The following is a 13,770-nucleotide window of genomic DNA, read 5'->3' as shown; positions in this document are numbered from 1 at the left end:
TGGGGTCTGCTTATGGCACTGATACAAAGAGCAGAATTTAAAGAATGGCCTTATCTCAGTCACCAGCAAGTAAATTGAATTTACACTGTTACTAAGGATGTAAAACTGTAAGCTGGGAAATTGGAAATTGGCACTCTCTAGTAAATGACCAAACCTTGAACTTTCTGGGAAGCAGAGGAAAACTCCTTTTGTTCTAGCAGGCACACAGCTGGGCCACAGGGAACTTTAGAATTAAAATGTTTTACTTATCTTCGTATCAGAAGCAATGTGTGTGCACCCTTCCACATCCACCCTTCCATGAGGTTCTTTCATTCCCATTTCCAAAGTGGTATTTTTTAAATATTAATATTACCCAGTTAACACTTTCTCCTGTATTATAAGGTGTGCATTTAGAGTTTGACTAGCTCCTCATCACTCCTGCTGAGAGCTGCATGGGGATCTCCTTTCTTGGCCAGGGTGGCCCAAGGCCACCTTCCTCAGAGCAGGATACAGGGAGTCTGGTGAGATGGTTAAGTCTACACGTTACTAGTGAAAACCTTTGCACTTGCAACTGTGCAAAGTCTGAAGTCTTGAAACAACATCAAGATTCTGCCAGCAAGCTCACATCTATAATTTATTTCATTTTCAATTGTGTGGATATTTCTGTTGCCTACATTTCTATTTCCAGCCTCAGCACAGTGCTATCTATCACAAAACTCATTTTTACAAGGCCAGCACTTCACAGCACCCACTTTTTCTCTAACTGAACACAAAAAGTCTTGCTCAGGTTACATTTGCTAAAACACAGGACAACTGCCTGTGATGTACTTTAATCTGGAACAAAGAGGGCTTTGGAAAAGACCCATTCATAAAGTAATTGTCAACAGACAGGAGGACTCTGTTATGTTCCCCTGCTTAAAAACCTAATCATAGGTTTAGGCTTGTGCAACCTGCCAAATTCATAGCTCAATGAGCAAAGAACCTCTATTATATATTTTGCTGTCAGCATGAACATTTCAGGAAAATGGGATGCAAAAGCTACTAAATTAAGATAAATTACATGCTTTTTACTTCCTATTTTAAATTCTGATTCAGGAACTGAATTTAGGATTCTTTACATGGGATGCATTTAGAAGTTTCTTCAGTCCAACTGAAGCAGGATTTAGGAAATGCAAACTGACCAGCCTGCGCTTAAGTGCTGCTTTGAATTTGATACTTAATCATGTACAGAGATGCACAAATTCTTTTGTGATACTTAATACTGAAGGGGGGGTGAATTTACTTAACCTATTTCATCCTCTTGAAAATTGCATGGGATTTCATCAGGCCTTTCCAAGTGACAAGTAGCTAAGAGCCAGAAGACAGCGACAATACACTATGGGTGAGTTCTTCTCTTTCATTCCATGTTCAGTTCATTCCTGTGTCTGTCACATTTCTAAATTCATTTCTGAAGTAAAAATAGTTATGCTAAAATAAGCTAGATACATACCAAGAGTACTTTTCTTTCTCCATTTAATGCAACCTTCTGGAGAAAGCCCGAGTAAATGGGTAAGCCCTATCACATGCACTGGGGAGGGTGGAAATCCAACCGCATTTCAGTGCCCTGAACAGACTCTCTGGGGAGTGTCGATTCTGCCTGTATCTTCAAAAAAAGGGATGCAAGCAAAGACTCCCCTGGGCCAGCTGCATCTGCATCAAAGAGAACGAACAAAACATAAACAAAGCCCAGACATGCTGTACACCCTCTCAGCTATGATCTCAGCAAAGGAGGGCACACAGGTACAGCTGTAACGCATCTCCCTCCCCAGCCTGGGGAGGGAAGCGCTGCCTGGGGCAGTCCCCCAAAGCATTGTGCACTGCAGACATCCTGCTGAGCGACAGCTCACAGCTGCTTCTTTGGATGCTGGGGAATAAATGCAGCGCCCATTGCCTTACTGAGGGCTGACAAGCCATGTCCCTGCAAAAGAAAAGTGCCATTCCATCCTCCTTTCCAAGCTATTTCTTTTAGTGTTCATTATTTCTCCTGTTTCACATCCTATTATAAATGCAGACTTGTTGAACATCACCCGAGAAAGCTGGGCAGGAGTGAGGTGTTTGCACTCTACAGCAGCACAAAGTCACCTTGCCTATCCTGGCTCAGGTACTTTTGCCCTTGGGGGACAGTGGAGCCCATAATGTTCCTATTTTCCATTGTCCTGAGCCCATTCCCCACCCTACCCAGAAGAGGTAGGTCTATGGCTGTCTTTACATCTATTTGGTCAGCCCCAGATATGCTTACTAGTCTGCTTACTCAGTGAACCATGCATGAAGTACTCGTTGCCTTACTTTATTCCTTGGACCAATAGTCCAAACCACAATTTAGCCCTCAAGGCGCTTGTGCAGGCAGCCATATTCAGCACTAGCCAAAATTTCTAAGGATATGTCTGCAACATGTAAAGCAGCATGGACAAAAATCTGCAAGTTAGCTCCAGAAATGGAAGCAGAACAGTCTTATTGCCCAGGTTTTGCAATGTGATACCTAATGCTGCTGACGGATTTATACGGCTCTGCTAGGGGAGGATACCGGCTGCTCCCTCTGCGTTACAGTGCAACACAGAGCACAGTTTCTGTGCCAACTCTGAACTGCCCATACAAACCAAGCCCAAGCATCCTGCATGTGAAGTTGTTCGCACGTGACTGCTTATGCACTGAATTCAGCAGCTTTCTTTCCTATGCCAAACAGGCAGCACAGAGAGTTTAAAATAATAACTAAAAAAGAAAATCTTAAATAAATTGATTAAACCCAATCCAATTTCACTGTGGATTGTATTACCTAGAGGAACTGTAGCAGGCCTGTGGCACATGAAAATTTGTTTCTAACAGATATTCTTGTTATATTCATGAGGAGAGAAGGTATATTTCCCCTATTTTTTTGCTTTTTTCCAGAGCCTTTTTCCATGGCAAGCTTCTTCAAAAGTGGCCCCTGCAGCACCCAGACATCCGGTATCATATTCCACTTCTAAAGCAGGCAAAACCCAAGAGAAGTTCAAGCACCGGAAACATGCTTTTCCTTGCAGCACAGCGCTGAAAGTGACAATTGCTTTATAAAAGAAAAGTTAAATGTTAAATCTTTCTAAGATTGCATTTTATTCAAGCAAAAAATGCAATATAGCAGAGGGAAGTGGTCATACAATTCTTCTGACCCTTCACCAAATGTCCCTTTTTTAAAGCATGTTGAAAGAATTCCCCCAAGAATGTTTTTCTTCACATAATTCCTGATATTACAGTCATCTTGCTATCATTTTTCCTTTTCTTCCTTATTTTACTGCTGCTTTATTTATTGCTTTTTATCAAAGTGATACAAAAGTGTCTTCTTTTATGTCTACTCCTCATTTACTATGACTTCAAACTTGCTAGCTCAGTACTAGCAGCAATCCAACTGTGGCAGAGTATAATATAGGCTATAAAGCCTGCGCAGGAGCAGTAAATACCTTGCTGTTAGCCTGCCTTCAATTCTGGGCTGCTTCACTTAAAAAGCTACCAGAATTTGAGCAAGTTTAACTGCAGCAACTGCAGTGTAGACATGTCATTTGTACTGGCTGGGTTTTCATTCCAGAGTCTTTGCTAATGCTATTTTCTGCTTTGTTTACACAGCAGTTTTATAGTACCATTTGTCTGTGTTACCGTTGTTATCGGCATATTGATATGTACACAGCAGCAATGCTTCAGCATTGGAAGTGGTGGTATTCTGAAAAATGACTACTTATTTTGGTCACTGACCAACCACAATGAAAGATTTCTGTTTCCCAGTAATCATTTATTATATTCAGGCATGCAGGCCAGGTAAATTAATTTGAGTATCCTCTTAAAAACCCTAAATGAAAATTGGAGTAACACTATTATTCATTAAGACACAGTTAAGATCGTGAGCCGCATTGCTTACCTATGGATATGGTCCAAACTGCAGCAATTTTCATAATAGCCTTGGTGCGGGAATTGAAGCGGCTGTGCTCAATGGGATTGCGTATTGCTACATACCGATCAAGAGAGATGGCACAGAGATGCATAATAGATGCAGTTGAAAAGAGCACATCTAGGGAAATCCATATAGGGCACAACTGTTTAGGCAAAGGCCAAGCATAATCTGAAACATAGAGAGAAAAGAAATGAAAAGAAAAAAGAAAAGGAAATAATTTGGGAAGCTAGGCCATCATTTCTGAGAAACCGTTGGGATATTTTAACTCTGTGATACCAGTAAGGGGCATGTGCATGAGGAGTGGACAAAGAAACCTCTCACGGGGTCTCTCTCTGGGCAGTCCCTGGCTCCGGAGACTCCATAAACCCGTAGCCAGCTCCCGCATCTGTTTTCTGTGACCAGTAGCTAAAGACAAAGGAACATTAACTTCACAGTGCCTCCAAGTGACCATTCTAGCTCTGTTCCTCTCTCTTAACCTTTCCCCCACATCTTTACAAAATCAGATATTACATTCATTTATAATTGCCTCATCACATTCTTTTCATGGATTGCATAGCGTTATGTGGCATTAACTTCACACAGATCCTTTCTAAAGCTCTCTTGATATGTACTTCTCAGTTTCTGTCTGCTGAGGAGAAGGGTTGCAGACAGTTTTTCTACACAGTTGAACAACTAGCTAAATGACACTACTTCACCTTAAATATTCTCCACCGGCAGTGTGCCTTAATAACAGAGGAATACTTGCCTCCTTACAGAGCAGCCGGGATTGAGTGACTGAAATTTGAAAACTGTTTTGAGGGTAGACAGAGCGGAGTATTTTTCGTTACAGAAACAAGTATGCCAGCAAACTGAACAGACTAGATAGCTACATCTGACAGCAGCTGGCACGCAGCTAATTTGAGTGCCTGCATTTATTAATCAGTTTACTCAGTGCCGAAGTACAGCTTGAGAATAAAAGTGACCCAGAAAGATCCTCAAGGGGCACTGGTATTTAAATTAAAGCTCAGAGAAAATTGATTTGTGAATGATACTCCCATGTTAATGCCCAGAATGGATTGCGTGAGATCAATAACATGTCCTGCCAAGCTCTGGGCTTCTAACACACTTATCAAAACAAATCAACAGTATCTACAGCAGCTGAAAACTTGAGAGACTTCATAATAGTTGAATAATGAGATATTCTTGTGTCTTCATTCAGAACATGGATATCTAAAACAGTCTTGAAGTTTACCCCAAGGATCAGAAACATCACTCTGCAGAATCAATGTTCTATTAAGAACGATGCAGCTCCATCCTACTGATCTCAAATGGAAAGGGAGAAACATTAGTCTCAGAAAGCATATTTTGAAACAAATTACCCAGTCAAGAGAGACCCAGCATATGGCACATGCAGAAACCTGAGATGAACTGAACCAGAGAAAATTATTACAAATTGTCCCAGCAAAGCCCAGGAACCCTTCACAAAGAGCATGGCAGAATGAGATGAACACATCAGCTCATTTTACCAGTGGGAAACCCACAGAAGTGCTAAGTAACTCATGAAACCCACACAAGACCTCGGCACTGGGGAGATAAAACATTTATTTCGGCAAGTTTGCACCACCCCTACTAGATGGACTGTAAACGGACTGAAATCCAAAGCAGCAAGCATTTAAGAGGTCCTTATCAAAGGGACCTAAGTAAAGCACTTTGTGGCCAGAGCATCTTTACTTTAAAAGGCACCTCTGCTGTACAAATGAATTGAACTTGGTTAAATTATGACTCAGCCCCTTTATGAAGCTACAATCAAATTCTGCACCTCCTGCTCTTATTCACACTTTGCAATAGCTTAGGACATTGTTGCCATCAACCAGCAATTGAGCTCAGAGCTCCAGCTAAGCACACCTCTGATTTGCTGGGTCTTTAATGGTGCCTCAGTGAATGCTCCAGGGAAGAACAAGTCTGATCTCCTTCAAGTGGTACCCATGCTCCCTGCACAGCCCCAGGCTTTTGCTGCCAGCCCAAGTTAAAAAACATTCAGTCACACTTTATCCCTCGCTGCTACTCCCTCTGAGTTGCTATAGCCAGCTTTCTGATACAGGCTGAAATGAGCTATGAGCACAAGACCTGGAGAAAAGCACCAGGGAGCGTGCCCTGATGGATGAAGCAGTCCCTGTGAATATGCGTGGGGCCATCGTGACTGTGCAGCAGCCTCTGCACAGAGGGACAGTGATGGTGATGGCTGCTCCCCAGATCAGGCAGACGGCCAGGAAATCTCCGGTGTCTCCAGAAAGGGATGCCAGGCCTCCAGGCTCCCTGTGCGTGGGAGCATCTCCAATCTGATCTATGGCGCTGCAGTGGGTACAATGTGATTCTTGACATTTGCTAGACCTGGAAGAGGTTTCTACAGCAACCACCTTTTCAGCATTATTGAATGATGAATAGCCTCTCTTACTTCTTCCTTCAACCTGCCCGAACTCTTCCCATGACTGACTCCCCCCGGAATCAGTTGTAAAGGCAACTGCATTACAACCAAAAAATTAGCAGAAGCAAAAGCGACAGAAAACGTTCATACCCATGGTGTGAGGTTAGTAGGTGATGCCTGCTGTCAGCACTGGCACTGCAGGAACCACAGCCACCAACAGATCAAAGTAATGCTGCCCAGAATTACTGCCCAGGCAAACTGTCAGGATGTCTTTAAAGATAAAGGTGATATGAGAGCCCTCCTAATGGCTAATCCTTTTAGTCTTTACTATCCCAAGGCACTCTGTTATGCTTCTAGCTGAAAAGGCAGTTATATGAGGAGACATTTCACTTTCTCGGGAAGTTTCCTAAAATGATCTGCAATAATAAAATGTCACTGTGGAAATTTGTAGAACGGCAGCTTGTAATGCATGACTATACCTTGATAGGAAGGGCATAATATATATCCTATCTCAAAATGGAATTATTTTTAAGTACGCATGGTGTGTGCATTTGAAAAACACCTACGCAGCCTACAAAGCCAGTAATTGTACAAAAAGAAAAAATGTTTATTCTAATTTTGTTTCAAATAAATGTACAAAACATAGGAAATGTGCCCTGTGACTGTGCCAAGCTGCAAACAAGGATTAAAAAAACAATTCTGTTAACGATGTTATACCTTTAAAACAATCTTATCCTCAGAAATACTCTATCTGCAGAAGGTAACATTTCTCTAATTCATTCTATTTTCTCTCATTTTGTACGCAAAGAATAGCAATTACCATATATTTAGAAGTGCAGATGACTGAGTGAAATGAATTCTTGGACCCCAGCACTTCTAAGCCTTAGTAATTGCATTTCCAATGGAAAGCATGCATCTCAGTCCAAATTTGGCTCCAGAAAGAATGAAACAGTACTAAACACCTGGGTAAGCAAAAGCCAAATTCTTTGTAAGAAATGCTTATTTTTGTACCTTGAATTAATCTGTGCCCTTAAAATCAGTCATATATTTAATGCACTGGCTGGTAAACCAGATAGGATAGTGCTGAAGGGAATTAGATGAATCCAGCAGGTCAGAACAAGAGGCGATATTTCTTTACCCAGCATCTAATCAAATTGCAGATTTTTTTTGCCTCCAGGTATTTTGTGGATACTAGAAGTTTACACTGGACAAATTCATAGAGAAAAGCATATAGAAGACTATTGCAATGATATTGCTTTTAGATCAGTGTTAGCTTCTGCCTCTGATCAGGATAAAAACACCGTGTATGAAATCCTGGAAGGAAACTTCTGCAGAATGCCCATGTATATCGCTTCAACCTCCAATGCTGAGTTGCATCTCATAGAACCTGAGATGCTGTCATTCTTCATGGGAAACATGGGTCAAACACTCATATTTAACCAGGAGTCATGGTGCATAGGTGGGTTTTCGTGTCCTGTGCTGGGATGAAAAAGCAAACCACAGTTCCTGCATGTCACTGAACAGCTGAGATGGGCACAAACTGTTGGCAGCAAAATACAGAAACTCAAAAGCATTTTGGCAAAGTTGCAGACCATCTCTGTGTGTAGCTAATTTGCTGTCGGGTGAGAGTTCCCTTAAATTTTTTGTGCTTTCCATCAAGAAAGATGGCAACAATGAAATTTAATCACTTTTGTCAGAGGTTTTATGCACATGAGTAAAAAGTGTTGTATAACACTGTTATTATGGTCATTGTGCTGTTCACTGCATGAGAGTCAAAATTACCAGCCACTGCAGCAGGAGGTGACTGAATAATCCAAAACACAGTAAATAGAAGCAAAATTAATTATGTCGAATGGTAAAACAGAATTAGTCCGGATTGTAGGAAAATGGCTGAACTGAAAAAAAAAGAAGTGTTAGAACCTGCGGCTGAAAAGAAAATGTAGGACTGCAGAATAGATGGAGGCTGATACAAAACTCCTTCCTTCTCCCCAAAGCCTCAAACAAAATCTCATGAGCTTTACCCAGCTTTTTGTGCTAAGCTGGAGTAGACAGGAGTTGTGTGTACACATGCAGACAAACACACCCCACACTACAAATGGACTGGCTCACTATATTTACGTTTTTAAAAATGACTATTGATTGTACATATTTACTACTTCTATAGCACAATCTGCCCCAGGATACCTCCTGGGAATATGCAGTGTAACACTTGGGACAAATCTGGAATAACAGTGACAAAATACCTGCTTACACCACAATAAAGCGAAGAGTTATGTAAAATTCATCCCTGTAGCTTCAGAAATTTTTCATGGCAAACTCACAGTAAGCTGCAGCAATCATTTCTTTTCCAACCATGAACAGGAATTTGGAAAAGGCTTCAGAACACATTTGTTGCATTTAGCCAGTGCTTCATATCTATCAGGATGGATAAAAGGGTAAAAACCACCCTTCAAAATCACACAGGAAGAATAAGGGTGTATTTTGTCTTTTAGGCTCATGGTGACATTTTATATATACATATATACATACACGCACACATATATAGGATGTATATATACATATGCATATATATAGAGAAAAACAGAGCTAAGAGGTGCAGAATAAGAACTAGAGATGCTTATCAGTTCAAATACAGCCTCTTTTAATAACATTCATTGGCTTGGCCAAAAACTAAAATACAAGTAATATTTCTCCTTTTGGGGTTCTGTTCTGATATTTACTATGTTTACATTTTGCTTTAACTACCAGTAGGCCTTGAACAAATTGAACTAAAACCAGTATGAAATCATTATGTTTGAATGACTCTTAATCCCAGTACAAAGCACAATTTCCCAGCAGTTAACATGGCAACAGAGCACATGCTTGAAGCACCTCCTGACCATCCTCTAGCTGCCACAGATCTGTTCCAGGCCATACACTGATCTACTGCTCTGGGCAGTGCTCTGACTCTTAGAAAGGTCAATGACAAAAATCCAGGAGATGCCTCATCTAGTTCCCTGAGAAATGAGGATATGGCCTTTCAAAATGAGAAGAACAGTGCAATACTCAATAACGGCATTCGCTCAGGTTTCCTTGCTGCTTCCTCCTGTAACTCAGAGCAGCATGCAGACAATGGGAAACAGCAACCCAGAAGACGTATCCAAAAGCTGTCACTTTCTGATAGATTTTGCGGCTTTTGAAGATTCTTTCACGCATTCCAGGGCAACCTCCCTTTGTGGGCTGTGGAAAAAAGCCTACCCTTGCCCACTGCGATAAGTCTTTTTACCCCCATTGCACCACTAACATATTGCAACTTTATACTAACCATTTTATACTAACCAGACTTTCCAGTATTCACTTTAAAGTTTCATAGCTGCCACAGGCTTTACAAAAATAGAAAGCAATTACATACAGTTTTAACATTACTGCATTGCATTATTCCCAAGGGAATGAAAGAATTTAAATGATTCTCTTCTCTCTCTTATCTAGAAAGTAAAGTATTTCTTACCCTGAAATACCACATCAGTAAGTATAAAGCTATGTATCTCTTTTTTGCTAATTTATTTCCTTCAGATTTACACAGACAAATGAATCAGAGACATCTGCATCACCCTGAGAGTCACACAACTTAGAGTGTTGAAAATCTCCATCACACCTGAGAAGTACAGAACATCTTGCTTGAACCCCGCAGTCCTCAGTGATTACCAGCACATCCACAGAATGGATCACACGTGTGCAGCCAAGCTGCCTGGCTAGAGGAACAGCTGGTCTCAAGGGAAGCACTGCCAATGCTTCTGATTTTATCATCAATAGAGTGGAATTTAATGTTTTTCTGACACATTGAACTCCTGGGCAGTGGGTTACATGAGAAATTGAGTTTACCCTAAAGTTTACCCTTAAAATTTAAGTTTACCCTTAAGTTTACCCTTACTGCATTTTTCTAGAGGAAAAAAAGGCTATCCTAAAGTTATCTGGATCCCTTAAATAGTACATACTCTAGCACAGTCAAGCACAGGGACATAATCTATACACAAAGAATAAAGATGCCTTTTAGGAGAAGGACTGTATTCTTGAATTCTGCAAGTCCAGAAAGGCTTGAGGGTCCCAACAGATGCTCAGCAGAGGATGGGCTCTCAGATGATACGATGGCTAAGAGGGTAGAAGAGGCCACCAGGTAAGAAAAGGAGGGTGACGCTGTGTCCAGATGTGGTGAGACCATTGCTGCCACCCTGCACTCGACTCGAACCTCTGCGTCTAGAAGATGCTATTTTGCCATAGTGCAACACCACACAAAGGATTTACTTGAGTCTGTGTCACCGATCACATGCAAACTGGGCCATGCCACCATTCCTGAGCTTCGGTTTTCCGCTGAGCTATTAGTTTTTCACCTTGTGGAGCCATCAGCATGGCACAAGTGGCCCTGGGGCAGGGATCAGCAGGCAATGGGCCCAGAACAGTGTGGTCTCCTTCAGAAACCCCCCGCCATCGAGGAAAACCACGGCAGAGCTGGATGTGCCTCCAAAGGTCTTTTGGTTCTTGCCTCACAAATTATAGCTATTAATTGATGTGACTGTATTTTATTGCAAATTAAACAATTGCACCCATTATGCTGTTCTGAGAATTTTAAATATGTGTTAGATTTTGCTTTCTATCCAGTATGGCAACAACTTGCAGTCTTGACATGACTTGTAAGAAAGAAGCAAATTTAAAGCCAGAATGGATGCAATTATCTGACCTAGGGAAAGGTTGCTTGAATACTATTTCAGTAATATTTTAAATGCAAGGAGCCAGCTTTATCACATCCTATATTTAAAACAACCCTGCTAATAAAATGGGATGTTTGCTAAGAAGAAAACATAGAGGACACTGTTGCCATCCCAAAGGCAACATCTCTTCTCTTAGGGAAATATCAAATTATTCTCGTGCAGTCTGTCATTCCATGAATCCATATGTTACATTAATCTTTTCATTTATTGGCAGAGACTGGAAGTATGTTTGAAGTCAGAGGAAAAATTTCTAGGCTCAATAATGTTCTTTGGTTGCCATTTAAGCATGTGTAGCTGCATCTCGACTTTTTACGTTGAGTGATACGGACAGTTAACAGGGCAGTGGTACAATTAATTGAATTGTGTCACCAACTTTGTATAAAGGGTTCCTTACAGCATTTCAACTCCAACAGAGGTATGATCTCTTCACACAATTCTGAGATATACGTTCTTCATAATACTTTATGTAAATGAAACCACAGTCTAATAAAATATTCACACCACTAAACATTTTCTTTTTACTGATGTTCTGTATGTCAGCAGAAAGGCAGGACAGTGGCATCTAATTTCCTTCATGCAGGTTACGGATCAGCCTTCACCCATTATTTAAACAACTAATAAAACAACAGTCGAACCAACACCACACTGGAAAATAAGCCCACGAGCAAATACAGAACCCAAATGAATACCTTCTAAATGTAAAAATATAAATATTTTCCAAAAAACTGTTTCATAACAAAGTGCACAAACACGTGAAAATAACAGGTGGTTTTTCCCTATTTTTGATGAAATTGAAAAAGATCCATTACACAAGAAATAGCTGCCAAAACATACAGATCATTTGAGGAAACTAAAATTCAGAACTGAAAATGATGTGGCATTATTCAGATTACAGCTGGCTGCCAAGCAGTTACCTTAGTTGGAACAAAGAAGCCATCTGCTCAAACCCAGAGTTTCTAATATCAGATAAAGTTTAGACTATGGCTCCACCCCAGGACTGGCTCTGGGGCTAGTGAGAGGACACAAAACCATACAGAGGGGATTTTTTTAGGTCTTTGGTTTGATTTCAGCATAACTCAGTGGCAGTTCAGATGTCCAAGCCATCCTGACAGCTGTCTGGGAGCCTACCTGGGATTAATCCTCTTTCTCAGCTTGGGCTCCCTCCTGGCAATGCAGCTGAACAAACTGGCCTCCGAATCCTAATAAAATGTCTGATTTCAGAAAGAGACATAATAAGGATTTCATTCATTTGATATAAAGGGTTCCGTATTCAGAGAGTACAGGTCTGTCATATTTAACTAGCCAATGCTTTTACTAAATATTCCAGGAAGATGGCCAATTTAATAAAAATTGACATAGTTACTCTAAACCAACTTCTGCAAGTCACTAGTATTAACTTTGAGTGTACAGATGCAGATGTTTTCAGGAGTTTTGTTAGTCTGGTATACTTTGTACGCCCGATCAGTATTTTTTTCCCCCTATGTGGGGGGGAAGTAAAGAATTGCATCTGGGAATATAAAGCATTATCTGAGGCCAAACCAAGATCTGCAGTTTGAAAAGTGGCAGTGATTTTGCCTCCCATTTGCTCTCAGGCTGCTGGATGTGACCAGGATACAACCATCGTTTTTGGCCTCGTTCACTGCAGTGCTACTCTTGCACCAGCCTAATGCCAATGGAAAGTGCAACCCACACTCAAGTGCTTTGATGAATTTAGGGATGTCAAAGTAGTTCAGAGAGTCAGCTTTCCTTCTTACCGTACAGTGCACCTTCCTCAACAGCAGGAAAGCTATTAGGGACAGTGGGTTAATTAGCTGGCTGAACTTCATGTCAGTGTGAGTCACAGTTTGCTTGTCTGATGAGGTTAAAAGCCAGTACAAGCAGTCCGTGAGACTGATAATGGCAAGAAATCACTTCAAACAAAGGAAATAAGCCATATTTTGGTCACGCTCACAGATGTTTATTTCCATTTCTGATATTTCTCAGAGCAGAGGACTTGCAAAACGCATTCCCTGTTTAGCTTCCTCCAAGCTGATGGGCATCTCTGATTCTTTGTGATTGGTAGAAATGCCAGCGTGACAGTGCTCCACAGAAGCCACTGTATAAAGCAATTATTTGAGGGTTGCTAAGAATCCTAGAAATTCTGCTCCATATCCTTGAGTGCCATCTACTCTCCTCCTGTCACTGAATACCTTAGATGCAAACCTCCTGCTTGCAAAGCATTTCTGCCACCATGCCCAGACTGCTTCTGACCAAGAACAGATACAGCTTTCATTATAGCAGAAGTGTCAGGCTGGAGTTCATCACATTGGAAACTTTCACTGTGGGAGTCTGAAAGGTGATAGAACAGCACCTTCAGTGGCTTTGTCAAGGAAATAATTTGCTAATGAACACTATTACATATGCAGTAATCCCAAGGAAATCTGTGAACACGTGAGCAAGCACCACTGTTTTCTAGGAGTTTAATGGCCACCATGTGCCAACTCAGCACAGTAATCTGTGCACGTGCAACCTGCCCCAATTAAAAGGCAACGCAACGAAGAATCACTGACCTTCCCTGAAACAGGAGTGGAATAGATTTCATCCAGTATGTAAACAAGATTCAAATATTTAATTAAATAATTCTAATAGCAATCTAGAAAATGCATGTATTGCTAATCAGTTCTATACTCTATAGGAACAACCTGCTG

At 41.0% G+C, this 13,770-nt stretch overlaps 1 protein-coding gene across 16 annotated transcripts in view; it reads right to left on the bottom strand.

The window, feature by feature from the left end:
• The window catches only part of HTR2C (5-hydroxytryptamine receptor 2C), a 181,895-nt gene that overhangs the window by 9,218 nt on the left and 158,907 nt on the right, over window positions 1–13,770 (bottom strand). For 15 of the 16 annotated variants that reach the window (XM_075513022.1, XM_075513016.1, XM_075513026.1 and 12 more), the window contains one exon: window positions 3,902–4,102. The exons of the other annotated variant lie outside the window; for it this stretch is intronic. In XM_075513022.1, coding sequence (XP_075369137.1) covers window positions 3,902–4,102 — 201 coding nt within the window. The remainder of the gene's footprint in view (window positions 1–3,901; window positions 4,103–13,770) is intronic. 16 annotated transcript variants of the gene reach the window in all.

Source organism: Mycteria americana, chromosome 10, assembly GCF_035582795.1.
Source record: "Mycteria americana isolate JAX WOST 10 ecotype Jacksonville Zoo and Gardens chromosome 10, USCA_MyAme_1.0, whole genome shotgun sequence".
Lineage (NCBI taxonomy): Eukaryota > Metazoa > Chordata > Aves > Ciconiiformes > Ciconiidae > Mycteria > Mycteria americana.
This window is presented reverse-complemented; position numbering and strand designations above follow the sequence as displayed.